Here is a 26,742-nt window from a genome sequence, read left to right as displayed (position 1 = left end):
GTGAGCAGAAGAGACATGCTGGTTTGTTCAGGCACTCTCATTGTTTAAGCCCAAACTAAAAGAAACCTAAGGGAACAAGCCTTTGGAGTTCACAGAAAGGGTGCCAAGCGTAGCCGCTTGCTCCTGAAAAGCAGAGGACTCCCAGATGGCAGGGGGTGGGCTGCCTCTGCTGCAAACAGGGCACACATGCTGTGTGACAGGAAAGTCTGTGTCTCCTTACAGCTCCCAGCTGTCCACTCTTACAAGCTGAAGACAGCTCCTGCCATTTCAAGGCACTATTTATAAGTACTCCTGCAAAGTACTGGAAAGAGCAGATACGTCATAGCCTGGAACTGGGCACTGGCTGCGCACCAGGAGCTCAAACCAGCACAACTTTCTTCTGGGAGACTTTCATTCCATGCTACTGAGGTGACACTGCCACTAGTAGCTGCTGTTTAGCCCACAACTTCCTCGGATGTGGTCCACCTTGCAGAGACAGGCATTGGAGGTCTCCATGTTGCAGAGAAATCCAGGCCTGGCACAGTAAGTTTTGCTGTTAGTCTTCAGAGATTTTCTTGTTTATTTGTTTTTGTTTAAGTGTTCCAACAAAAAGAATTTAGTTTGTGAAGTGCAAAACAAGAGCCAAGGCCTGCATTTTCCCACTGCAAGATAAGCAAGAAACTTACATGGTCTCATACAAGAATAGCCACCACAAATACCATGTAACTGTTGACATGAGAGCTTCTTTCTCCAGTAACTGCATTTCCCAGAGTTTCCTGTGATTTCTTGGCCAAAAATACTTTTTTATTCAGTGAAAGCAAATTAATTCTCTAGAGACACTCCGTAGAACTCCAGTGAATAATAATCTTTAAATTATTTACTTACAGTCCTAGCATACTTTCAGCATAAAAGACAGGAAGTTAACAACTGAAAAGTGCCTTTTCTCTATAACTAATCTTCTGGTCTCCCACCTCACATGGAAAATGACACGTTGCCCACAACTAAGGAACTTTAAACTAAGCATTATAGAAACCATTAACTGTTTATAAAAAATACTAAACAAATATTTCAATTCATAATTACTTGGACAAATATCACATCAGACTAAGATTTCTGAGGAAAGAATTGATGTAACGTCATTAAAAAATGAGAAATGACTGGTAGAAAAGTAATGCTGTATGATTTGAGGCACTTGAGCCTTTTGCTGAAGAGAAAACGGAAATGAATCTTGGGTGGATCGGTAATATTTCAATTTTGAACTTAATATTACCATGTTCATTCCTTCCTATATTTGCTGTACAGAAGCACACATTCGGCTTATTTAGAGTGTGTCAGCTATCACCACCATAATTATATAGAACAGTGAACACATACACACGGAACACAGAAATTAACTTTTCTAGAATGCTAGCCCCGACCCTGACAAAAACTCCCTACCCAAGTCTTTTTTTCATTCAGCGGAGACTCACTCAATTAAATGTTATCAGTCTAGTAAACCTCATCTTTTGTTCAAGTTTAAAATATCAGGTAATACTCCAGTCTTGTACAAGCTCATAGGGAAAAGTTTATTAAATCAATACTTTTTAAAGACTGAAAAAGAAAAAAAAATCTTTTTTTTTGGAAAGGGGGTGTCACTATTAAGCACATACATATTTACAAAATACATGCACCTTGTACTCTGTGAATATAATCACAGAATTTAGCCCAACACGGAGTCCACTGACTGAGAATCCGTACAAAAATAACATTAAAGCTGGTTTTAAGCAACTCTGCAGACCACAGAAGTCCAAAGCATAATAAGAGAGCCTTGAAGACATACATTACTCAAATGCAGCTGAAAGTACACTCCCTCAACAGGCAGTGCTTCGGAAGATGTACAGACACATGCTGCCTTAGCCAGTCTTGGGTAATGGGGCATTTGTAGAGCCATGGCATCAGGTTATTCAATACTACTGCCCAAGGAAGGTTTTTCCATCTCAGCTTTTATGTCAGTAATGGAAATCAGAGTGGCAGCAGCATCCTTACACTGGAGAGTGCACTTCTGGGAGTCACAAGATTTGGAGGAACTTCCCTTCATCCTCAGTGCACCAGCCTTTGGCAGAACCTGAAGAAAGCAACAGCCAGGCCACACACATCTGTCACTCACACACCCTGATCATTGGTGCAGCACCTGTGGAAGGATCTTAGAAACCTTAGCTAAGTTTTCAGTGCAGCACTACTGGCTCCGAGGGAAATCTCAGAGCTTTAACCAGGATACACGATTCCAAATGGACATCCAAATGGATGTCCCACCATCAACACGAACATTCGGCTACTTAACACCTTATAAACCTGTCTGTGTTTAGCAACTGAGCTTTTTGATATCTGATAATTTCATCAAGCTACCTTCTGAGCCCGGAAGCAAAGGTAATGGGGAATCAGCATTAGTTTCTCTGAGGGAAGGCAAGAGAAGAACAAGATATATTCTTGTACATTTGTTATGCATATTTTTGGGAGTTATACAACCTTAGTTTTCCAAAGCAATTTTCTGAACTTTCACTGACAAACAAATCTGATCTGAAAAATCTTACATCAGCAGGGTTGGTTTGCAGATGTTATTTGCACCATTTATTTATCAAAAATAACTAGAAAATGTTTTTAAAACATCATTCCAGACTGTACAAATAGGAATGTGACATGGGCTGTCTGTTTTACTTTACTGTTCTCCTGCTTCGTATTCTGAGCAACCAGAGAGGCTATTTTCCCCAGGGGTTCAGGAGGGCATACTATTTCATTTCTTCAGAAAATTGTTTCTCTGGATTTCAATCTTTTTAGCTAGATATGACAAAATATAATATCAAGAACACTTATGCTTTTTTATCAGCTCTATTTTCAAAGCATAAATAATAGATCAGTATATATTTAAGTCAGGTGACCAACTCTTATTTCTGAAATCAAATAAGCATTCTGCGATTTTTAAATGATGCTGTACATTTTCACTACAGTATCATTATGCCTTTAAAATGCTTTCAAAAGACTAATTTATAAGCATGGAGTGATTTTGAAGATATTTCACTAGCGTTAATAATACCTCACTCAGGTGGCACTCAATTTTCTGAATCCTTGGGTTAATGAGGCAAATAAATCAAAATTAAATTGGCCTTGGGAAAAAAAATTCAAACAAAATTGCATCTATTACATTATACATCCGGAGGCTCCTTCTGTACTGTTCACAATGGCTAACAATATTCCAGCTCTGAGAATCATTACACTTAGTCATAACACAATCTGAGATTTTAAAATCAAATAGATCAGACTTCATGACTAGGCTAATGTAACGCCTTATAATAATATATCAGGAGTATTCACAACGAGTTGTATGCCGTTTTAGTCAAGTACTTTCCATTAAGTGTCCATAAATTTCAGCTGCTCACCATTTGTTCAATAATCCAACAAACTCCTTCCAGGAGGTTTTCATCATTGCAAACTGGTAAGTTTTAAGATAAACTCTAAAAAGACAATACTTTCTGCAACTAGGTTGTCATTCACCATTTGAAAAAAAAGCCCCAAAACCATATAGATGTAGGTAAATAGCTGAAACAAATAAAAACCCTAGCATTTCTAAAAAATAAGTACTTCTAGTCATATTGCTGTAGTAGTATTCCTTATCTAAAATATAAGAGAAAGGAAATATTTTATAGATATTATAAAAAGGATTCTACTGTTGGGGAATGCCAGTGTTGTCAGCTCTTTTAAAAAATGGCAAATAATATACAATACAGAGAACTAAAGAGGCCTAAGTTGTTACCAGAAGTAATAAATTTAGCATGAGCAAACAACAATCAACAAATGCTGACATGCAATGAGCAGTTGCCATTGTTCTCCTGTTGTTATTTGTAGTCAAGTAATAAATGCACTTCTCTGCCCACAGTCACAAGGGCAGCCTTTCAGTCTAAGGAATTTCCTACAAACATGGAGTTCCAGTTGCAAAACAAACTTCCCCACTGAGCTGTTGTAACCACCATCATCTGCTAACTCAGCAGCACAGACTCAAGATTTCCATGTACACACTATTTATATTTTTTGATGGAAAACACTGTACAAAAGTAGGTTGAGTATTTTTTCCAAATAAGTTACTACTATTAACACTTAGAATTTATAAAAGCATGCAAAAAAAAAAAAAAAGGCCTAAGGTTTGGGTTTTTTTTATTTTAAAGGAGTTAAGGGCCCAAGTGCCCTTACGTGGTAAAGGTCAAAAGAAACAAGAAACAGCACAGAAACATGTTTGCACCTTTTCCCCAGCTAGCACATTCTTCTCGGCTTTGTAAAACAATTTCTGTGGTCAAGTGCTTGATTAGGAGTAATTTATATGGTGGTTTAATGTATTTCTTTTGATTTTCCTCCCCAAGAACAAACACCACCATGATAGTTAAGAATTTTCTCTTGCTAGAAAATACCGAGAAAATTTGTTAGAGACACCCTTCCATGAGAGTTGCATTAGGAAAGTTTTTAGGTTTATTATCAATCTATAACTAGTGCACATGTACAGCAAGTGAGCAATTGCCACAGGCAAGAGTTCAAAAGGGAAAGCTACCCTAGTGAAAGCACTCACTCCTCTGCTCATGGTAGACTTGAAAGAGAATAGCTCTATTCAGTCCCCATTCCACATTGGCCACTGGGATCAGCTGTCTCCTGGGCCTGGATCCTAGAACAGCCAGATGGTACTGGGGACTAGGGGTTTAGATTTTTGACAGCCTAAAGAAAGCCATTCCAAAAGGTGTTGATTTCACTTCGGTATAGAACAAAGGGTTTTCCCAGCTCCTCAATTAAAGTTCAGTGCCTAAGTCCAGCACACCAACACTGCTTAGTGCTTGGCTGCTGAAGAAGCAGATATTTTCCAACAAGAAAGTCTACTTCAAATTATTCCTTCAAATTTGGGTTGTGACAGACAGCATTGACAGAAAGTCACCACTCAATGGTTACTCAATTGCTTGCTCAGAATGATACAGTAATTTTATTCTGATTTTTCAGTCCACAGAACAGAGGAACCACAGAACCACAACTGCTATCAGTCCTCTCAAGGCTTTATGCTCCTTGGCAAGGAGTACTGATTTGTGGTTTTATACTGCTACCAGGTAGTGGTTGTGCACTATCATTATCCAAATAATTTATAACTACAGGTGAGAAAGAACATTTGGAAATAAACCAAGAGTATCTTGATCTGCTCAGGAAAAAGACAAAACATTTAAAAACAGCATTTTAAATCAGTATGTGGTACAGGTCTGATATGCTCTTGTGTTCTAAAAGGCATTTAAAAGCATGTAAGCTTGCATTATTACCATGCACATAACCCACTATTGAGTATTATCATGGGAGCAACATGAACACAGTGACATGTCAACAGCTTGCAGGGTCAGACTTTAGCCATAAATTAGAACGTGAAACTTAGATTACATTAGAACACAACAAAAATGGTTAAAAATACTCTTCCAGAAAAAAAAATAGTATAAAAGCCAGTGGCACAAGATTCATTTCTACCAGGGAACCAATGTTAATTTAAAAGCCAAGATTCATTTGAAAACATTCACCTGTAAATCAAAAAGTCCCCAAAGATTAATTTCTGCATTTACACTATTTGCAAAATATATTTAACTTAAAGGCATCCCTTTTTTCCTGAAATAATTGCTTACAAGATGAGAACTAAAACACAATCTGAAGTGTAGTAAAGGTAATTGCTGCACTTACTGCTTGTGTCATGTTGATGTATTACTACGTATCAAAGGTCACAGTTCTGTACTCATACATTATCAAATTTGAAAGAGCAATATTCGAATCCGACCAACCTTTAAACTGCCCAGAATGTGTGTGAAAATGGATGCAGGCTAACTTGGGCTTAAAAAAAAAAAAAAAAATGAACCCATGTTTTGGAAGCTGAGGGGTCAATCAAGCCAGACTGACAGGGTTAGGTGCCACTTCTGTGCATCTAATACCCTCTTAGATTATCAATGAGGTGCAGTACACTGATCACAAGCTAAAGCAGCTGTACTAATGAAAATGAAACAGTCTAAAAAAATTAGGTAATACAAGCCTGTGACATAGGGCAGTACCTTGTGGACAATAATGGAGGAATAAGGACATAAATCACCATTCAGATAAAACCTGTAACATCTACCCTGAAATGTCTCTGTAACTGTGGGCCAAATTCAGCATCTTTGAAACTCCACAGTTCCCTCTGAAGCTGCCACATATTTTTTATACTGAGTTTTCCCTGCATCTTCTTCAGCATCCACAAAATTCTGCCATCCTGTGCCAGTTGGATCTTTGAGGGTAGATAGCTGGCTGTTCATGCCATGAGCCAGGAGTTCTCACAACTGGTTGCAGCACAGATAAATGGGTCTTATCAGCATCTACTCAACCTTGAACAACTTTCTTCTCCTACATATGCCTGTCCAACTTGGGGGCGGAGACTGCAATAAAAAGGCTGGGCCACTCTCATTTTTGTTTGGTAACACAAGGGCCTTAAAAAAAAAAAAACCCTATGAAATTCATGTTGATTGAGTGCAGCCAGCACAGAAGGAACTACTAAACAGAATTATCACCTTGAAACCATAAATGAAGATCAAGTGAATAAATAGCTTCTTCATAATCAGGATTTTTTTATCCTGGAGAAGCAAAGGCACCATATATTCAAACAACAAGCTATATAATTTAATTTCATATGCTTTAAAATTTACTTCATTTAGTCAAATAGTAAATTTCAAAAGGGGAGCACAAATTCAAATATTTTCTCAATTACAAGCAGAAAAACTAAGATATTTCATGAAGTCTATTAGACCCCAAGAATTCACACTAATTAATGTCTTTGCAATTGATTTTAATGGGATTTCAATTGCAGGTGATGTAACTACTGGTCAAGGCCACAGCTAGGATTAAAATGATACTTCTGATTAAAGATACTATTTATAGTACATAAACACACACACCCTTTGCTAATGTAACAACAAGGCTATTACAACAATAACATCTATAAATATACAGGATCTCCTGTTTAAATAAAAGCTCAATATACAAAAAATACAAGTTCAAACATTCCTAAAGAAATAACAACTTTCACATTTCCTTTAAAACATCATTCAAAATAGTTTTCTTAAAATTAATTTTCTTGGTGGTTTTGTAAAATGTTTTTCTTTGAGTGCTGAACAAGTCAAAATTAAGTTTCATCAAGTGAGTAGAACTCCTTGAAATGACGCAAGGAATTATAGGGCAGACCACTTCAGAAGAGCTGGAAGGTCTTTGTTGCTTGAGTTTTCTACAAATCCAGCTTCTCTATTTTCATTGAGGCAGCAAAATGGAGAGAGAAAGAGAAAAAGAATTATTATTTCAATATAAGTTACAAATTTAGAGATGACTTTGAATTTACAAATTGAACACCCAAAATTGTCAGGTCTTCAGTATCCGCACCCCTTTTCTCCCACATCTGATTACCTCAGGATTTTGCTGCATGTATTCCTCTCTGGCAGTTACAACCTCACTTTTGCAAATTATTTTTGTCACAAAAAACAGAGAATACATGATTTTACAGTGGCAAAGGCTTATGAAGCCCTCCTGAAAAACATTAGTAATTATCTACTGAAAATCCTAGCACTATAATGCTAGGTACATATAGAGGCAGTCCTGAAGTAGTTTTATTCCCACAGTGACTACAGTGAGAGATAACCAGTATTACAAGAATTGGTCAGGACACTCCCTTGTATGCAAAAATTTAAGTCATGATCAAATTGATTTTATGCAACCTTGAAAGGGTTATATTATGATACAGTGCTTTAGATTTTGCACTGTTGCAAAGTTAAATAATCTATCAAGAATCTTGGTGTGTTTGCTTTAATCTCAAAACCCCATGGTTTGGGAGCAAATTATTGTATAATCAATACATTTCATTTTAAAACCCTGCTCACTATCCTGCCCATCATACACTCTCTAGGTCTTATTCTTCACAGAATCATTATTCTTGCAGAGAAAAGATTGAATGTGACCTGATAAGACCCTAGAGAGGTCCACAAATCAAAAGCAATGGTGAAGTCAAATTCCTTGAGACTTGTGATCTTAAGGGACAACTCAATTTATTATTTTTTTTAAATGCTGGAAGGTAGCAGTTCCTATTGTTAAACACTATTATAGCTTATTCTATTTGTTGTGTAAACAACCCCCTAGTAAAGACCTAGTGCAAAGAAATTCCCACCTACTTGGGAGGCCATCCCTTTCCTCCAAAGACCCAGAATCCAGAGCATGAAGTACACTTAATTTCAGACAACTAGATACACCTCAAATATGACACATTTCTGATGGAAGTTTACAGCTTTTCCTCTGCCAGAAACTTTGGTGTGTTACTAAACACCAAGACCTTGAGCCAACAGCCCTATGCCAGTCAGCCCCATCGGCTGTAACTCCTCACCTTCATCACCCTCCACAAACCTGAGAACTATGAACTCCACCTAAAGACCACACGATGGAAGAGAGGAGCACTCCCACAGATCAGTAATTAACCATTTCACACACACTTTTTCAGTGAACCAAAACTCCCTGACAACAGACAAAACTCTCACTTAGATACTCTCATTAAATATATTCCTAATCAACAACAAGAAGGCACACATGACTGGTTACAGAGTAATCTGTTATTGCCCTCTTGTTCTCCAACTCCATCTTAAACCTAATGCCTCCTGCAAGGCTATTTGTCCAAATTATTAAGAACTTTCAAACTTTCAGTTGAAAAAAACCTTACTTTCCTCCTAGTGTTTATGCACTTGATGTATCTGCAGCCTCTTCTTAAATTAGCCTGTACTGGGGTATGTTTTCTATGCAGTCTCCTTTGGATGCTCACTACACCAGAAATCTGGACAGGTTTGCATGTATCAATTTCAGAAAGGAATTGAAACATGAAATACTGAGATCTGATGCACTAACTTTTAATCATGTCACTGGACAGGAAACAAGGGCCTAAACATTTTGCTTGAGAACACCCAGTGAACTGGTCAAATAAATCTTCAAGGTTATTGTTCTAGTGAACCATTTGCAGACAGGATATGCCTTACCCCATGAACAGTCTTCCACACTGTGGAAGACCTAACAAAACCTTATTCCAGAAGCAGAATAAATAAGAAGCAGCAGCTTACTTAAAGCTGTCTTTACATCTATTACTCCTGTACTGGATGTGTTCAGACTTCATGAAGATTAAGACTTTGGAAGTTTTTAATAGCAGATGTAACTATGGAATCATGGACAATTTCCTCTACCCTACTCACTCATCCATCACCAAAGACCTACAAGTGCACAAACATTGCTATGTTCAGAACCATGTACCAGAAGTGTTTCTCCTAGCCTTTGAAAGTTAAAAACATTATAAACCTCTAGCTATAGTTAGACAGTTTATTCTAAAAGCTATTGACATCTGTTTATTCTGGAGTTAACTCTAAAACACAAAGAAGTTTTGCCAATATGATTCATTGTCAATTGCAGCCTTATTACTTCTGAAATAAGAATATGGTATTAACCTGGGGTATGTACTGCCATGTAGTAACAGGCAAACCCTCCCGCATTTTCTGAAAAATGTTTGCAAGCTTGTCTTCTTTAACTCTCGATTAAGAAGACCTTGTTCTGACAGACAAAACCACTATCCCTTCCATTCTTACAATATCTTTCACTCTGTCATTAAGTCCTTCATTGGCTTCTATTCATGCACCACATGGTGTTCAAACCTGTTGTTCTTGACTTCAAGGCAACCATACACACCCCTAGTTACATGCTTTTGATAACCTCTAGACCATTCCTAAATTGTCAACTTCCACATTATTTTCCTTTGCCATTGAGCAAAGCATCTTTCTCCTGCATGTGGCCTAAACAGAATTCTTGAGACAAACCATCGTCATACCAAGATTCCACTAAATTATCTATTTCTGTCAAAATATCCAAGGTTAATCAACTGTTTTCTCCTTTAGAAAAGTATCAGAGTTTGAAATAACATTGCCTTTCTTCCCTGCTCGGCAGACTTCTTAGTAAAGCTTAAATTTGACCAATTCACTTCAATTTATTTTGAATTAGAACAGTCATTTGTCTTTTGTGGTAGTTTACATAGTCCAGATAATTCCTCCCTTATTTATAAGCTATGTTTGACTAAAAGGAGATCTCTGCAGTCATTCACAATATTTCAGAATCAATAAAAACATGGCACCAACAAGCTTGCTATGTATTACTTTACTACCCCACTCAATTTTGCTTTTCATTTTGGCCACAGAAAGAAAGGGGGATCCTATAACATCCGAGGTTTTTCACATGACCAGGCTTTTAAGTACTTTCGAAAAAACTGAGATTCAAGTACCTACTAGGAAGTCAGAAGACAACAAAACATGAAACCATAGCACTTGTGGTATTTTTCCCCCTATTTTCTTCCATTTCCTCATCTTTAACAGTCTGTCTGCAACTGGATTAAATATGACTGACAATTACTGCACCTTTTTGGTCTACATACTCCTACTTCCAAGTTTTTTTTGGTGTTATAAAGACCAAGTGACTAAGTGGCTACTGCTGTTCATCTGCAAGTATTTTTGGATTTTGATTCCATTCCTGTTGGACAGGTGCCTTTTACTTCTGCCACACTTACAGTACACAGAAGGCAAGAAGTAACTGCTGCAGAAACATAATCCTCATCTCATATTCCTATCAGGACTAAGGCAGACATACTTGGCAGGAACAACATGTGAATGCTTACTGTAAATTGAGGAAAGCCCATAGTCTATCACCACCACACGTATCTCCATGAGCCTGAATTCACTCACAGATTAATTAAATCTGTACCCTCATTTACTACAGCTGCTTTAAACCCCTGAAAAATTACGAAGTTAAAAACTGATTTTTCCCTACCAAAATACCAGGACATCCTTAACATAACCTTCAAGCCTTTTGAAGCAGTTAATGTAAATGACTGCCTGGATACTTTTTTACTATGAAAGTCTACCAGGAAAACTCTACCATGTGCTTAAAACACACTTCCCCTCCTCAAAAATTCTAGGTAGTTTTAGATCTAAAAGCTAGGTTTTCACATTCTAAAAAGTATTCATTTTCACATCAGGTTGACTGTCTCTACTTGATCCTTCAGTGACATATTAAACAAAAAGTAATAATCATTCTTGTGGAAAGCTGCTAATGCCACATTTAATTTCACATTTAAGAACACTGGGAGAAACAAAATCCCACCCCATTCCAGATACTGAATCTCCTTTTTCAAAAAAGTTCATATTCTCAACAACCTAAGAAGCATCAGCTTCTTTGGCAAAAGCAGGACATGTGAAAACATGTGTCCCAGGCTAACAAAAATATTTTTAATAGGTAAAATAACAGATCGTTTTCTCAGCCAATTCCACAGACATTACATGCATTACAGCCCAGCAGCTGCTTGTCATGGAAAGGACCTGATATGACCCTACACAAGAATAGACGCTTAAGATACACATTTTTAAAAGGAACTAATATCTGTGCCTAGAGTAACCTTAAGTTCTGAAGTGACAGTTATTCATGCCTTCATATGCCGTATGAGGGATTAGGATGTCAAATTTTACTTCGTTTTAGTGATTCTAATGTAAGTACATTCAACAATTTATTGTGCTGAATTATTGATGTGGTCTGTGATTTTTTTTTTTCCTCTCCAAAGACACCAGCCTTTAAGCAGACAAATCAGTGAGGTACAAAATGCAAAGGAGAGATTAACATCTTACAAAATAATAAGTAAACTTTGTCCCCTTTCAGGCAAAATTATTTCCATTTTAAATAAGTTCTAGAATCTAAAATACATTCTCTGAAAATATTAAAATAATAATTTTAATATTAATTTTAAATAAAATATTCCCCATCACTTTGTACCCTGTACTTTTCTCACACTGTAAGACATGTTTGTTAAAGCGACTGTTTTCTTTGTATTCCCAACTACAATAGTAAATATTTTGTATGTAACTAATCGTTTATGTAAGTATAGTCAAACATCTATAAGTACATCTTTAATCACATGCCTACATTCTATTAAGGCTACTAATTAAAATATGAATTGCAGTTTAGATAGCAAAGCAGAAAAAAAATTCCTCATTTTTCTAAATACAGACCAAACGTGACTCTGACTGATGCAAAGTTGAGCTTCTAAACTAACCCCAAGGAATCAGAAGATAAAGCATGTATTTGGAAAAGAAAATTATTCACTGATGTTCATGTAATATATAATTATGTCTTGTAAAAAGACATGGATACTAAGGTCACATTTAGTAATATGCTTTTCTTGTAGAGGGCTTTTGAGCTACTAAGATTTAGGGGTTCTGTTGTCTTTACAGGGTAAAAACCAGTTCCCTTTGGGACCAAGACAATAGATTAAAAATTGTTTTGGAATTCCTCCTCTCCCTATACTGAGGTAAGCATAGAGCATTGCACACAAAACTCTTCTCAGAAGTACTACTAAATCAACCAAGTTACACATAGTCACCATTTATTTCTAAAAAAATGTGATTGATTTAGGTACCTCACTTCCAGGCACCAGAAAAATTCTATTCCAGGATCCCAGTTGTTACATTTAACAGGATATGTATAACAAGTGTCCTTAGCTTGAAAAGCTATATGATAAAAAAAAGTACAGTTTCAGTAATTCAGCAGCAAATATTAATTGTAATTGTAACAATAAATAGTATCAACAAGCTTTGGGCACAGTTAAGAAAGCCTTTTGGCAAATGCACATGCGCTTCCCCTATTCTTCAGGGATCTATTTCTAGTCCAGCAAAGCCACCTTGGCTACATATAGACATTCTCCTTTTAAGGTGTCATCTTCCTTCTGAATTTGCACAAAGTAACTGTAGAATAGCTGCATACAGCAGAACAAATTCTCTTCAGCTTTAGGAATCACAAAGCAAGTAGTGCTGCTAGATGTCTTTATTTTCCTTTAACAAAACACACAAAGGCACAAAATTCACTTATATCTTGTCATTATTGTACAAGTATAAATAGTACTTTGTATTCAAGTACAATCAAGTGTAGAGACTTTCTATATTTTATGTAAACACAAAACAGTTTTGTATGTAGGTGCCTCTGGTTCATCTGCAATGCAAACACCAAAGGAGATGCCATTTATCCGAGTGCCATTTAACTGAATTCTGTCAAGAAGTTAGACAACAAATAATATTAACACCACTGCAATGACACTTCATATGCTTAAGTCAAATGTCAGATGACACTTTAGCTTGTAAACATCTGTGTATTTAACATGTACTCAATTTGTTTAACAGGGCAGCATTAAAATGTATCTTAAATTCACTAGACCCAACTTACTAGGTCACTTGCTGTCAGTAATTGCTCTTTACATGGACAGCTAAAGATATGTCAAACTATAAGTCACCCTTAGCAAAGCTTATACTTTAAAGTTTTTAAATATGCAAACTAAACAATGGCTACAACTGTTAGACTTCAACCAACTATACATTCTATATGTTAACTTAATGACACATGCTTAATTTACAATACCCACTTTTACACATAGCTTTGACACACTGTGGCAGTTGAGGCAGTTTAAGCTCAAGCAAGATTTAAGTTGTACCATTAAAAAAAGCTCACCTGAATAGTAACAACAGGCATGAACAAAGCTAAAAACTAGCTACAGAAGGCACTTGAAGTACTTTATTCTGTTTTCATTAAAGATTCTTCATTTTGTTCAGCTGAAATAGACTCTGAAATAGAGTCTTCAGTTGTTGAAATGTTCTCTGCTTCTTCTTTTTCAATTTCCTCAGCTAGCTTATCATTTAGCTGCTCAGAACTTGGTGTTTTATCATCTGTCTCGTTTGTCTCAATGATCTGGGCCACATCATCTTCAGATTCTGTGAAAAGAAAAATGATGAAATAACTATTTCCAGAAATAAGGAGGCAGCTAATATTATTTAAAAGCAAATGAAACATTTCGTAATCACATGCAGGTTTTGACTAGTAACTGCATGACATTCTCAACTGGTAAAAACTATTTGATTTTTCTAACAAGAGGGTCACACGTAAAACCTATAAAATTTAAGAATAAAGAAAATGCTATGGAGAAGAGTTTAGATCCTACTAAGAAAATATTATGTATTATTTGTATCCGTTCACCCTCAACAATTTCTCTAAGCTTGTTCATTAATGTGAGATGTTAGAAACAATGCATGATGGTAATTCAGCTTCTTTGTGCTTGGTAATGTCAGTTTTACCAACTGTATAACTTTTCCTGTAAGAGTTCAATCTGCAAACAGAACCTAAACATACTACTTTGTGGAAACTACTTTAAACATAAGTCAGACAACCAGAAAAAAAAAATAGCAGAACATATCAAACCATCCAATGAAAATTACTGTATATTCCCAGTCTTCCAAGGGCAAGTGTAGGAAGGTTGCACAGGAGTATATTTCCTCTTAATCTGGGATAGGAGTGTCCTTGATGATATCCATATTTTGAAGACCAAAAACATTTATTGTAAGTACTACCTCTAAAGAGGCAAATTCTAGCTGCACAACAGGATTTCAGTAGCATATGAGAAATGAGTCACATTTCGAAGTCAGCAGGAAAACTGAACGCAAAGTGTTGTACTAAATGATGCAAAGGTACTGTAGAATGATAGTACTGATGGCAGTTTATTTATTGACTAGTATTAGTCAATACCATACAGCTTTAATATATACTGTGAAGGTGAACAGTTTGCAAAACTGATACAAAGTTACAGCTCAAAAATGTCAGCCTTATCAAATGTTTGTAACTTCAGAGAATCATAGAATGGTTTGGGTTGGAAGGGGCCTTAAAGACTCTCTAGTTCCAACAGCTCTGCTACGGGCAGGGACACCGTCCCCTAGAACAAGTTGCTCAAAGCCCCATCCAACTCGGCCTTGAACACTTACAGGAAGGGAGCATCCACAGCTTCTCTGGGCAGCCTATTAGAGCGTCTCACCAGCCTCACAGCGAAGAATTTGTTCCTAATATCTAATCTAAAGCTACTCTCTTCCAGTTCACAGCCATCTCTCCTTGTTCTATCACTACATGCCATTGTAAAAAGTCCCTCTTCAGCTCTCTTGAGGTCCTGAAGGGCTGCTCCAAGGTCTTCCCGAAGCATGTCCTTCTTATGCTGGGGGTCTGTTGTGGTTAAACCCAGCCTGCAACTAAGTATCACACAGACACTGGCTCACTCCCCACCCACCCTCCTGCCACCCTGGTGGGATGGGGAGGAGAATCACAAAAAGTTAGAAACCATGGATTAAAAATAGAACAGTCTAATAGTTGAAAGAAATTAAAATAGTAACAACTACAACAACTGTAAATAAGTGGGAAGAAAGCGGGAAGGGGAAGAAGGGGGGAGGAGAGAGAAAAAAAATTGAACAAGTGATGCCCAATACAACTGCTCCCCATATGCTGACTGATGCCCAGCCCATTTCCTAGCAGTGATCAGCCCCTCACATCCAAACCCCCCCAGTTTATGTATACTGTCCATGACATTCTGTGGTATGGAATATCCCTTTGACTGGTTCAAGTAACCTCTCCTGGCTATGCTCTCCCCCAGCTTCTTGTGTAGCTCCCCACTGGCAGAGCATGAGACACCAAAAATTCCTTGACTTAAAATAAGCACTACGTAGCAACAGCCAAAACATTACTGTGTTATCAACATGATTCCTGCAAGAATTCAAAACACAGCACTATACCAGTTACTAAGAAGAAAATTAACTCTATCATAGCTGAAAACAGGTCAGGCCCAGAAAGCTGGACAAAGGTGGGATCTCACGAGAGTGGAGGGTAAGAATTACCACCTTTGATCTGCTGGTCATATTTCTTTTGATGCAGCCCATTTCTTTTGATGCAGCCCTGGCTTTCTGGGCTGCAAGCACTCATTGCCCAGTCATATTAAGCTTCTTGCCAACCAATACTCCCAAGTCATTCTACTCAGGACTGCTCTCAATCCATTCTCCCAGTCTTTGTTTGTGCTTGGGATTACCCCAATCCAGGTGCAGTACTTTGCACTTGGCCTTGTTGAACTTCATGAGGGTTGCACAGGCCCACCTCTCCAGCCTGTCAAGGTCCTTCTGGATGGCACCCCTTCCCTCAACTGCACCACACAGCTTGATGTCACCAGCAAACCTGCTGAAGGTGCACTCAGTCCCACTATCCATGTTCCTGACAAAGATATTTAGCAGTGTTGGTCCCAAAAATCAACCCCTGAGAAAAACAGTGCCAGTCAAATGCCACTTGCTCATATTTATCAAAACAGGCTGTGTGTCTGAAAGTAATCAGACTGCTTCAGGCTGACATTCAGAATTCAAGCAGGGATGAAAGTTTTAGAACCATTGCTCTGGTTTCTCAGGTCATAACTGACAAGAGGAGCTGCTACACACCCTTGTCCATCAGACCAAGTACAATTGCCATCTGACACCAAGAACTTAAGACCCCTCTTCCCACACAAGGCTCCATTTAGTTCCAGGCTCCACTTCAGGTTGCTCAGAGCAGCTCAGCTTCTCCATTTTTTTGTCAGACTTGATCTTTCATCTCAGCAAGTCTGCAGTTGACTTGCCTCCTGATTCAGCTTCCTTCTCTGTTTTCTCAACCACAGGCTGCTCTGTCCTGGCATCTTGTTCCAAAATTTCTCTAGAGCCATCTCTCAGATAGTCAACCCCCCTATTTCTGCCCAAGCAAATTAATATTCCCAGTTACTTTCCAGACCATCCCACTCTCTCTTCCCGCTCTCCAATTTCCATCTTGATCCCATCTCTGCCTGTGCTCAATCTTTATCTCCCAACTGTCAGTTTTCTTTCTGTCTCATCTCTGCATTTTTTCCTTCGGCCTCAAATTCTATGAATAAGTTTGTGCCTTTTCCTGCTACAATCCTTCCACACTTGAGTTACATTCCTTCTTTATTGCTGCTATTCAGGCTCAGTCAAAGACAGAACAGGATGTAAGGAAGATGCAGCTCCATGCCCTCTCAACTCATCTGTAGCATAGCCCAACCATTACTTTATTTACAGAGTTTCAGTCCTGCAGTCCTCAGCTGAATCTTGCTTAGCACTCTGCAGAAGTGACTCATTCTAACACAGGTAAAGAGACTATTTGCTCAGTCTGATCAGAAGGATGCCATCTACAACACCTTTCAGTTAAGTCCCAGGGACAATCACAGCCCTAGCAGAAGCAAGGAGAAGCTTCTAATGAAAACCCGATCAAGTGCATATTCTAACTATCTATATTCAGAGGAACAGGAGAAGGATGGTGCTTTCATTTTTATATTCTACTAAAAGGTATGGAGACGGTGCTTCTTTAAGCAAAAATTGTCAGGTATTATATGACTTTTCTCTTCACTCTGTTCTTGATTAAACTTACTGGAACTCTTGAAACTCTCCAGAATATTCAGTTAAAACAAAGTTACATGAAAAATTTTGGTCTTATAATTATGCCTGACAAAGTTATAAGGAACTCAAGAGTAGGTCCTTTAAAACAGTAGTCAGGCAATCAGAGTAAGTGATGCTAACTCCAAATATGATCAGCCTTCATTAAAAATATATAGTGATTCCATTTTACATACAGCAATTAACGGAAAGCTTGCCTAAAGTCAACCTGATTTCAATATTGCATGATTTAAGGTATTTAAGGTGAGAGCAGCTAACAAGCGAAAGCTGACTACAAACTTAAAGATAACACCAGAAAATTGAAGTGTCCTTGATGATTAACACTTAATCCATGATTTAATCAAAGAATGTAGCTACACCTACATGATATTAACAGCAAACAGCCCTATGCTGGCCTGAGGCAAATTTAAGAGCTGTAACAATGCAACCTTAAAAAACCCGCTCCTGGCAACAGCAGTTCTTTTTAGTCCCAACACTCCTGGTTAATCCACAGTACTTAAAAAGTGTATGTACTTCACACTGTAAGTCAGTTACCCCTCCTCTTGTTGCAGAGTATTTCACAGTGAAATCACAATACTGCATCACTATTAAATTAAGTAGAAAATACCTCTTATGTGGGAATTCAAAAAACTAGTATAAGATAATTGCTCTAAAATATAGCTACTTGTGCTTTCAAGACCTTTGGGACAAGTTTTCTTCACTACTACAGCTCCTTGTTAAGACAGACTTTCACATAGTGCCATGTGGCTGAAGTAGCTTTAAGGAACATGTGCCTCACAATAGCCTGTTAATGGCTTTGATTATCACAGAAAGCTACTGTGAAGCCTTTGAAAAAGAAGTCCGATAATAGCATAGCATTCCCTCTACCCTTCATATCCTACCAAAAAAGCAAGGCTATGTTGTTCAGCAAAACTGAACTGTGGTTGACTGGAAACATAATACATTTTAAAACCAAAAGAACTTGTTTACAAGCCATTGAACTCAAGGTAAGCTGACCTATGTCTGCTTGAGAAATCACTGAGTTCTAGGTATAGTAGCTGAACTAGGGAAAGAGCATAGCACACAGTAGTAAATCATCATAAAAATATTTGAGCAAGATGGTCAAGGAATTCCACACAAATCTGGAGACAATACATAAAGCAGTCCATGAAGTGCTGACCACTGCAGTCAAATCTGAAGCAGCCAAATTTTGTTTCAACCTTCAAAACAGTGCTAAATGATAAACCTGAATCAAGAATGCAGCATAACAGTACTAAATATAGGCAAGGCAAAATTAATCAAGAGGCTAAAAGTTGTTCCTGTTGGTTTTTCAATACGATCCAAACATTAATGCTTTTTAAAAAAGTACATAAGAAAACCAACTAGCCTTTAATGAAGAAAAAAATACCATCAAGAGTAAGCCATTTAAGGAAAAGGTAAGAAGAGAGCTGAAGTATATTTCTTCATTCTGGTACTAAAATTTCCCAAGTTACTCTGCTGAATAAGTAAGCATGGTATTTGTACTAGTAAACTGCATCAGACTGACAGCTGATGACTTCGTATTTCAAGAAGATTAAAAAAACAAAATTCCGAAGTTCGGTGCCAACAGCACTTCCCATAACCATTCTTCAGATCTCTTATCCACAGAAGTTGTATGTAACATGCTGTCACTGCATGAGCACACAACTGAAAAAAGATTCAGCTTCTTGCTCTACTCATTAGTCAAAGTAGCTGACTGGTAAAAAATATTTATAGCACTTCTGTATCACATTAGCTTGCAGTTTCTTTGAGCTATAAAGCTATGGTTTAAATGAGTTACAGAGAAGAGCTGGGACTTCTCTGTGTTGTCAACATTGTGGTGAAGTTGGTTTCCTGATGTTAATGTTTGTCTACATCTGCAAGGCAAGATATTCTCTATTCTTGCTACAACAGCAGCTGTATTACTGTGGTGAACAGAAGGCTTCCCCAGAGCTCTACCTTAATGATAGATTCATACCTTACAATCAAGGAATATGTTCATTTACTAATAAAGCCCAACTGCATGTAAGCAGTTATGCTTTATATTACGGTTCTGATGGAAAAAGTGATTTACTGGAAATATTTTCTCATTCAAAAGAGATTCCTTCACAGCAAGTCACAGACAGGCACTGGCCTCTTCTACATCAACAAGGTATTTCTTAGATATTAGTTATGGAAAATATCAACACATACTCTTTCTGGCTGCTTAGCAATTATCATAACAGAATGACTTACATCATCTTAGAGATTAAATATTCAGAAAAGATCAGCTATTTAACCTAGAAAACCAAAAATCAGTATACCAGTTACTTATTTCATATGCCTCTTCTGAAAAATTACACCACATACTTCCTATCAAGAAAAGAGAACTGGGGAATGAAGCCCACAGTTGCTCTTTTTGTTGCTTTTAAATAAAGCAGTACATTAATACAAGACCACATCACAAAAAACAATTTTCATTGTTAAAGGTAAATTGGTAAAATCACATTTACTGCAATAAAGCCATCCTATTTTTCTCCTGAAATACTTGATAAAATTCTGCTTTCTGAAGTTTTCAGTCCTACCTCTGAAGTGCCTAATGAAAATCTCACACTAATTTTTAAGGTTTTACTTATTATACAACATTTATAGACTGACTCAGCAGCTCACTAAAAGCATAGTTTGATAACCATTTCTTTCAATGATAATACCAGATTAATTAGCAAACACCCCTCCCAAAACCTCTAATAACCTGTAGTTATAATACTCAGAAGCCCCTGAGGCACACAACTCCAAGAGCTGAGTATCCTTTAAGGACTTCTCCATTTGAGTCACAAAAACAAGCCCACTTTTAAAGATCTCAGTAATAAATAATGTCTTTATCTTTTAAGTTCAAAAGTAGCCAAGAAGCATCTAAACCTACCGCTCACTAAAAAGATGATTCTATGATTTGAGGGCAAATAAGACATTTTCACTGTCTTAGTTTCATGCATCTGCATTCATTCTTACTTTCATGCCAGCAACAGTACTTTCTTTGAGGTAGGAGCACACTGTGGCACAGGAAAAGAAACCAACCAAGTTTTTGCTACAATGCACTCTCACAAGGCCACACTCTGAGACAGCCACTGTTAGATACGACTGCCCTACTGGTCCTGTGCAGCCTTCCCATGCCAGTAAATAAAGGCCAAAGCCATTTTGTGCTCCCTGTTAAAAATAATCAAGCAGAAACATGCTTTCTATTGCACTGTGAGTTTCCCACAGTTGGTGTGTTTCTAGCTGCACACTATTCAATAGCTTCCCACCATGACCCCTGCTTAAACTAACATGAAGTCCCATCAAGCACTCAATAGCACATCTAACTGGAGATCTTCTGGTTTGAAGTTGTAATTTCTGGAGTCTTTTAAAACACTGCATCTTCCTGTTGGCTGTACACCAGATGCCTACTGTATCTGCAGACTATAAAATGTCTCAAAAGGAACTATGTTAAATTAAAATTGACAATTTGTCTTTGAACTACCTGAAATTAAACAAGGCAGTTTTACTAGATTTTCCTGCCCTGAGGAAAAGAGCAAAAGGAACAAAGGCAGAAATTCCAACACACCTCAATCAAATAACCTGCCAAACACAGTGAAAGTTAACTACTTTGGGACATAGTCCCTTCTTAACCATTTCTGTAATTTACAGTGCTAGTTCCTGTTTGTCAGTAACATTTGAGCGAAAAAATTTGTTATGCCATCACTTGCATGAGATATTAACTAATATGAAGAAGTTTTAAAGTACAGGAAAAAAGACACTAACAACCTAAGTTAGAAGCAGGGACAAGAACTGAGAAAACATATAAACTGCACTTATTATGAAGTCAGAATAAACTGTACTTCAGTTAGAAGGGACCAACAACAATCATCTAGACCAACTATATAAGGCTTGACCAGAAGTTAAAGCATGTTAAGGGCATTGTTCAAATGCCTCAAACACTGACAGGCATCGACCACCTCACCAGGAAGCCTGTTTGAGCAGTGTTTGATTATTTCAGCTGTTTTTATTCTTATTAAAAAAATGTATCTAAACAGAGAGATAGATGACAGGGGGGATTTCATTAGACATTTTAAAAAGACCAGACTTGATGAGATTAGTACATACCTTCTGTCTGTTCAGTCTCCTGGGGCGTTTTCTCTCTGGGTTCTAGAGGCTCAGTTTCAGCTTGCGATTCCGTAGATCGCCTTTTTTCAAAACTGAAGTCTGGAAGTCGTGGAGCTTGAGGTCTAGTTTTTCTTGCAGGATTCAGGAAAAAGCAGTAGGCACACCTAAATGCTACACAAAGCAGACCCCGTAAGTAGCCTCACTAATTGACTTCACATTTCACCTTTTTTCCTACACTATATTCTGACAGCCCAAAACACAAAAAAAAGAGAATTAAATAAGTGACCATCAGTACCTGAAAGTATCTCCACCAAATTTACACAAGCAGTTCCATATAGGTCCTTTTTTAAATTCAGCATACAGTTGCTTTGTAAAAACCTGTTTGCTTTCAGCGCTGCCGTGCTGAGTAGAGCCCAATGCTATTAAAGATTTGACCACAATGAACATAATAATGCAATTCAGTACCCCAAGATGTTGCCATTGTTCTTCTATTCTTTCCTACAAAATAAATTAGTTGGCAGATAATTTTTTTTTTTTTGCTCCCCTTAAGATGCCACTTTCCTCACCCTTTGAGTAAGGAGATGATAGAAATTCCACAAGGTATGTCTCTCTCTGCTTTTTGAGGAGCATTCTGATTCAGTGGTGCTTAATTAAGAAAAAGTAGCTTTGTTCTGCAGAAGTACTAGATACCACTTAGCAGTTAAGCACCTACTTCTGCTCTCCCCACTCCTGCCAAAAGGGCAGAAGTGGCAATTTCTGGCACAGTTGAGTTGTGAACTCACTTGAACTAAGGTGACATACAGACTACATATCTTTGGTTTCATAAGAAACATTCAGTGCTGTATATTTACTTATAAAATTAAGCAAAACATAATTAAATAGAAGATTTATCTCAGATTCCCTGGTTTCTTAAGTATCAGGCTTACACTTGTGGTAGAAGGCAGGCAAAATAAAACATCTGTGTTCTATAAAGAGCTGTGTCTGTCTCAAGTTATTGTCAGCCATAAACTCACATAGAGCCCCCTAGGGCTTGTTCCCACTCTTTTTCCGATATCTCCCCAAGATCTTCTTGACAAAGCAAAATTTTAAGTTCTGTTAAAAGAGGCACACTTTAAAGTCAGATAGCTTCTCAACATAAAACCCTTCTGAGAACCATTCATAGCCAGTAGCAATGTTCAGGGATGTACTGGAGGAAGCTTATTTCCACTGAACAGTTTTCTACAAGTAAAATGCTTGACCTCAAGGTTGCAATAAAGTACTTCTTTAAGTCTTGAAGGAAGTCTTTAGATACAGAGTAATAAGTTACCCAGAAATGTTTCCATATGATTTGGTACTTCACAATGACAGTTAAGTACTTAACTGCAACCAAAAAAAAGTATGATGAATACTAGTTATGAAACATAAGCCTAGTAACAGAGTTTAACACAGATTATCTCTTACCTATGTATTCAAACTCCTCCTTCAAAGCCATACCATTGTGGGAAAAGCATTGCTGACATATAAGGGCATACCTGGAAAGTATGAATAATATATAATTACATATGTTTAAGTAATAACACACTGAACGGAGATGTATTTTACCTTACATATTGACTAATACCTTAGATATTTTCTCTTAAAAGGTAATTTCCACAATGAAATTATTATCCCGAAAAGCAAAGTAAATCTGCATATTACATAATAGGATTTAAAGTTGGTTTAAGCACAGTGAAATATTCTTAGCTACACTTTAAACCTCATGGTTCAACATATTTCTAATATCATCAGTGTCAGAAAATAACACCTAAATTAAGGTAATATTCACTAGAATACAGTAAATACGAAAAGTGACCACAGTTAACATGGAAGGTCTGAAAGGACTGGACAGTTCTGAAGACAATCTTAAAGGTATTTAAAATGGATATAAAGCTCAAGTGCTAATGCAATCGGTTTGGGGTTTTTTTGTTCAAAATATAGAACATTCATCCACTTGAGCACAAATTTTTCTTTGTATCACATGGCTAATACCACCCAAAACAGAGGTTAATTTTGCCAAAATATTACCAGTATACCTGCAAAGAGATACCAGGTGAAACAAGGAGAAAAAACCATTTAATTATGAAAATTTTGGACAAATTCATTTGCAATCCTTTTAACTTGACATCAGGCTTAAACAAAAAGGTTAAGAAGCTTTCTTTCCCCTAAGTGTTTAATATTTCTTTTATAACACTTTTACCTGTTCTGAGGACCATCACCAACCAAATATTCAATAACTCTATCCACAACTCCTCTTTCTCGAGGAAGAATAGGTCTTGCCAAAGGAGGGCCTGGAGGATGAAGACCTAGGAAGACATGAATTATGTCAAAATTATTTTCAACTATATTATTATATGTGATATTTTACTATGTGTTCTAGTGTAATAAAATAATTGCACCTACTTAATAGACATGGTCATATTTCTCAGTCCACTAGGAAAGCTGTAAGATTTTTAAACCTGTGGCAAATGTCAAACATTGTAAGAATCAAATATTTTCAATAGTGCCCTCTTTAAGTGCTACATATAGAACAAGACTAATCCTGCCATTAAGGCTGCATTATTCATAACAGCACAGCCTTTCAGAACAGGTCTCATCAATACTGGATAATTGATCTAAATGGACTGTCCCAATCTTTAAAAGCACAAGAAAATTTGATCAGAAAATACTGCAACTTACAACTCTTCAACAATAAGTACAAAAAAAGTTTCATACTTAATGTTTTTAAAATAGGCCTCATTTTCACAAACAAGAGGACTGAATTCAGGAGATAACAACCAGTGAATGTATTCCCAAGTTATTCCCGTATTTTGTCCTCAGGCAGGAAGCCAGATCAAGAAAACCTTCACAGCAGCAAGGTAGAACAAATTCAGTGCAATATAAACTGGATTCTGCAAAAGCTGTTTAAAGCAGAGGTCAGGCAAAATGCATTTCCTAAAGGTTCACAGAAACCAGAAAGACTTCTATCAAGAAAATGCACTGATACAATCTGCAATAAAATTAAAGCTCTAGAATAATTTTGCGAATACCTGGTTTACACTCAAATGTTTTAGGTCTATATTCAAACAACCCAGGTTTTCGTATGACCTGTAAATCACCAATATATTAAAAGTTTCTAAAAGACAAACTAAGTAAAAATTGAATAAAAGTTACCTAGAATGGAACATCACAACACACTCCAAGAACTACTTCAATTAACTGTCTGCTAATAATTCAGACCAACCATCTTGGTTCTCATGCTGTTATGGACACCAGTAATTAATATAAACATCAAAAGCAATCATTGTAGAAAGACTGGTCATTTCTGCAAAGCTTGGCAAACTCTCAACTACCTGCTGGTTATTAATTTTCAAACATATGGGAGCTCTGTGGTAATACACGTTAAATTGATTCTCCTCTACAAAATATAGCATAATGAAAATGAATTATTAATCTTCTGTAGGCTATTCATATTTGTTGCAAGCCATGCATAAACTCAGATACAATATTATTCTTATAGATACTGAATTTACACACTTTTCACTACAACTTCATCATCTTATATGCCTGGAAGGTTTGGGCAAACACAAGAAAAAGCAGGGCTTCTGTATGAGCTGACAGTTGCAGTGGCTCCCGTTGCTATCTATGACAAAATAACATGTTTGGTCAAAATACCAGTTACTAGTGGGGAAAAAAGTGCCTGTAAGACATTATCACAGAAACTACATTGAATATTTTAATTCCCAGGCTTAGCAACCGTCCTTTCAAACAAGTCAGTTTCTTTCTTTCTCTGAGTCATTTATGCAGTAAAGGCTGAATTTCATCCAGCTTATTCAATGTGCCTGAATCTTCCCTTAAGAATAAAGCTATTATATAGCTGATATTATTTTATTATATAGTCAGCTTCCTTAACAAGGAACGTGCAATTTTAAATTCATGACGGAATTTTCAGTAAGCAGGTATCAGTAGATGTGGTTTATAACCAATTGACCAATTTCCTGTGCAAGGAGCTAATTTTTAGTACTTCGAGGTAATCAAGATTTACTAATAACTTGCCTTTACAGTTCATAGAAGTTTCATAATACAGGCAAAGAACTACTAACAAAAAATAAGGCTTAATGGACTCTACAGAGAAGTGAGACCACAACTTCCCATGAGAAGTTTACTCCATTACACTAAACAATATGAAAAGGCATTTTAAAATTCAGCTTCCCAAGATCTTCCACTAGAGAGCAGGTATATTATGTATAGTCCTACTTTTTGACTGCATCATGGAAATTTGTAAGGAAGGACATGCAGTTTGTAAGACTTAAGTAGCTTCAAGTAAAAATCAGGAACACAGGGCAGAGAAACATATTCTTGATCCCTGTACATACAGCAAAGAACCACTCCACATTACAGTGGTGGTCATGAGATTCTTGGCAAGTTGCATTCCTTCTATATTCAAGAAAGCATTTCATCTCCTTTCTTGCCTTGTGATTCAACTTGCCAAACATCCTACAATGAATGAAAGGCCTGGCATGAACCCATACACAGCTTTACCACCTATGAGGAAAATGAGAACAATACTGCCCACCCAAAACTTCCAAATTTTGCAATCCTTTCAATATAATTTAGTTCATATTCTATTTAATAAAGTCCATTCCACCTGAACACCAAACTAGAAATCAAGGGAAAAACATTTTCAGGATATGAAACTAAATTTTAAGGAGTACTCAATTCTACCAGATTGCAACCTAGTGCTAAGCTTTTGACTCTTGTACCAAAATAACAATGCCATTTTAGAGTTCAGCTACAACAGAGACAACGTTTCTGTTGTATTTGGTATTTTACACTTTAATCTATGAGTATAGATTGCATGACTATACCTTCTAGAGTAAAAATTTAAATAAATGTCAAGATGTATGTTAAAAAAATATGTGCAGGGTTTAGTGAGAAACAGGAATGTATTCTGAAAGTGTTCTCCTCTGCACCTGATTTATATAAGCATACAGCTCTTCTAAACTAAGAACATAAAAAGGTATGCTATATTGTTGACTACAGAATACTGCAAAGTTTTATTGCCATTTAAACAAAGAAGCCATAACAGTTAAATGAGCTCAGGCAATAGGTTTCAGCATCAAAAGGTGCCAGCTGTAAAGAGTTATGGCTAATTGAATATGGAACTCCTGCTTAATCAGATAACTGCTCTGCTATTTCCAAATGAAATGCCATTTCCATACTGTCTGAAAATGGCCTATTTTATCGGTAA

General features: G+C 37.0%; 1 protein-coding gene across 2 annotated transcripts in view; it reads right to left on the bottom strand.

Annotated features, from left to right (window-relative positions):
• Positions 1-1,520: 1,520 nt before the first annotated feature.
• LNPK (lunapark, ER junction formation factor) overlaps positions 1,521-26,742 on the bottom strand; it is a 42,386-nt gene continuing 17,164 nt past the window's right edge. Inside the window, exons 6-10 of one of the 2 annotated variants that reach the window (XR_001878579.1) lie at positions 23,713-23,818; positions 22,938-23,008; positions 21,498-21,668; positions 13,597-13,856; positions 1,521-7,284 (exon numbers count right to left, since the gene is read on the bottom strand). Coding sequence is in view for 1 of the 2 variants with exons in the window: in XM_017838376.1 (XP_017693865.1) it covers positions 13,660-13,856; positions 21,498-21,668; positions 22,938-23,008; positions 23,713-23,818 (545 nt within the window). In the remaining variant the exon portion in view is untranslated. Of the gene's footprint in view, positions 7,285-12,954; positions 13,857-21,497; positions 21,669-22,937; positions 23,009-23,712; positions 23,819-26,742 lie in introns of those variants that run through there. The other variant, XM_017838376.1, reaches the window with a different exon arrangement.

The sequence above is a fragment of the Lepidothrix coronata genome, unplaced genomic scaffold (genome assembly GCF_001604755.1).
Source record: "Lepidothrix coronata isolate B3197 unplaced genomic scaffold, Lepidothrix_coronata-1.0 Scaffold7, whole genome shotgun sequence".
NCBI classification, from domain to species: Eukaryota; Metazoa; Chordata; class Aves; order Passeriformes; family Pipridae; genus Lepidothrix; species Lepidothrix coronata.
This window is presented reverse-complemented; position numbering and strand designations above follow the sequence as displayed.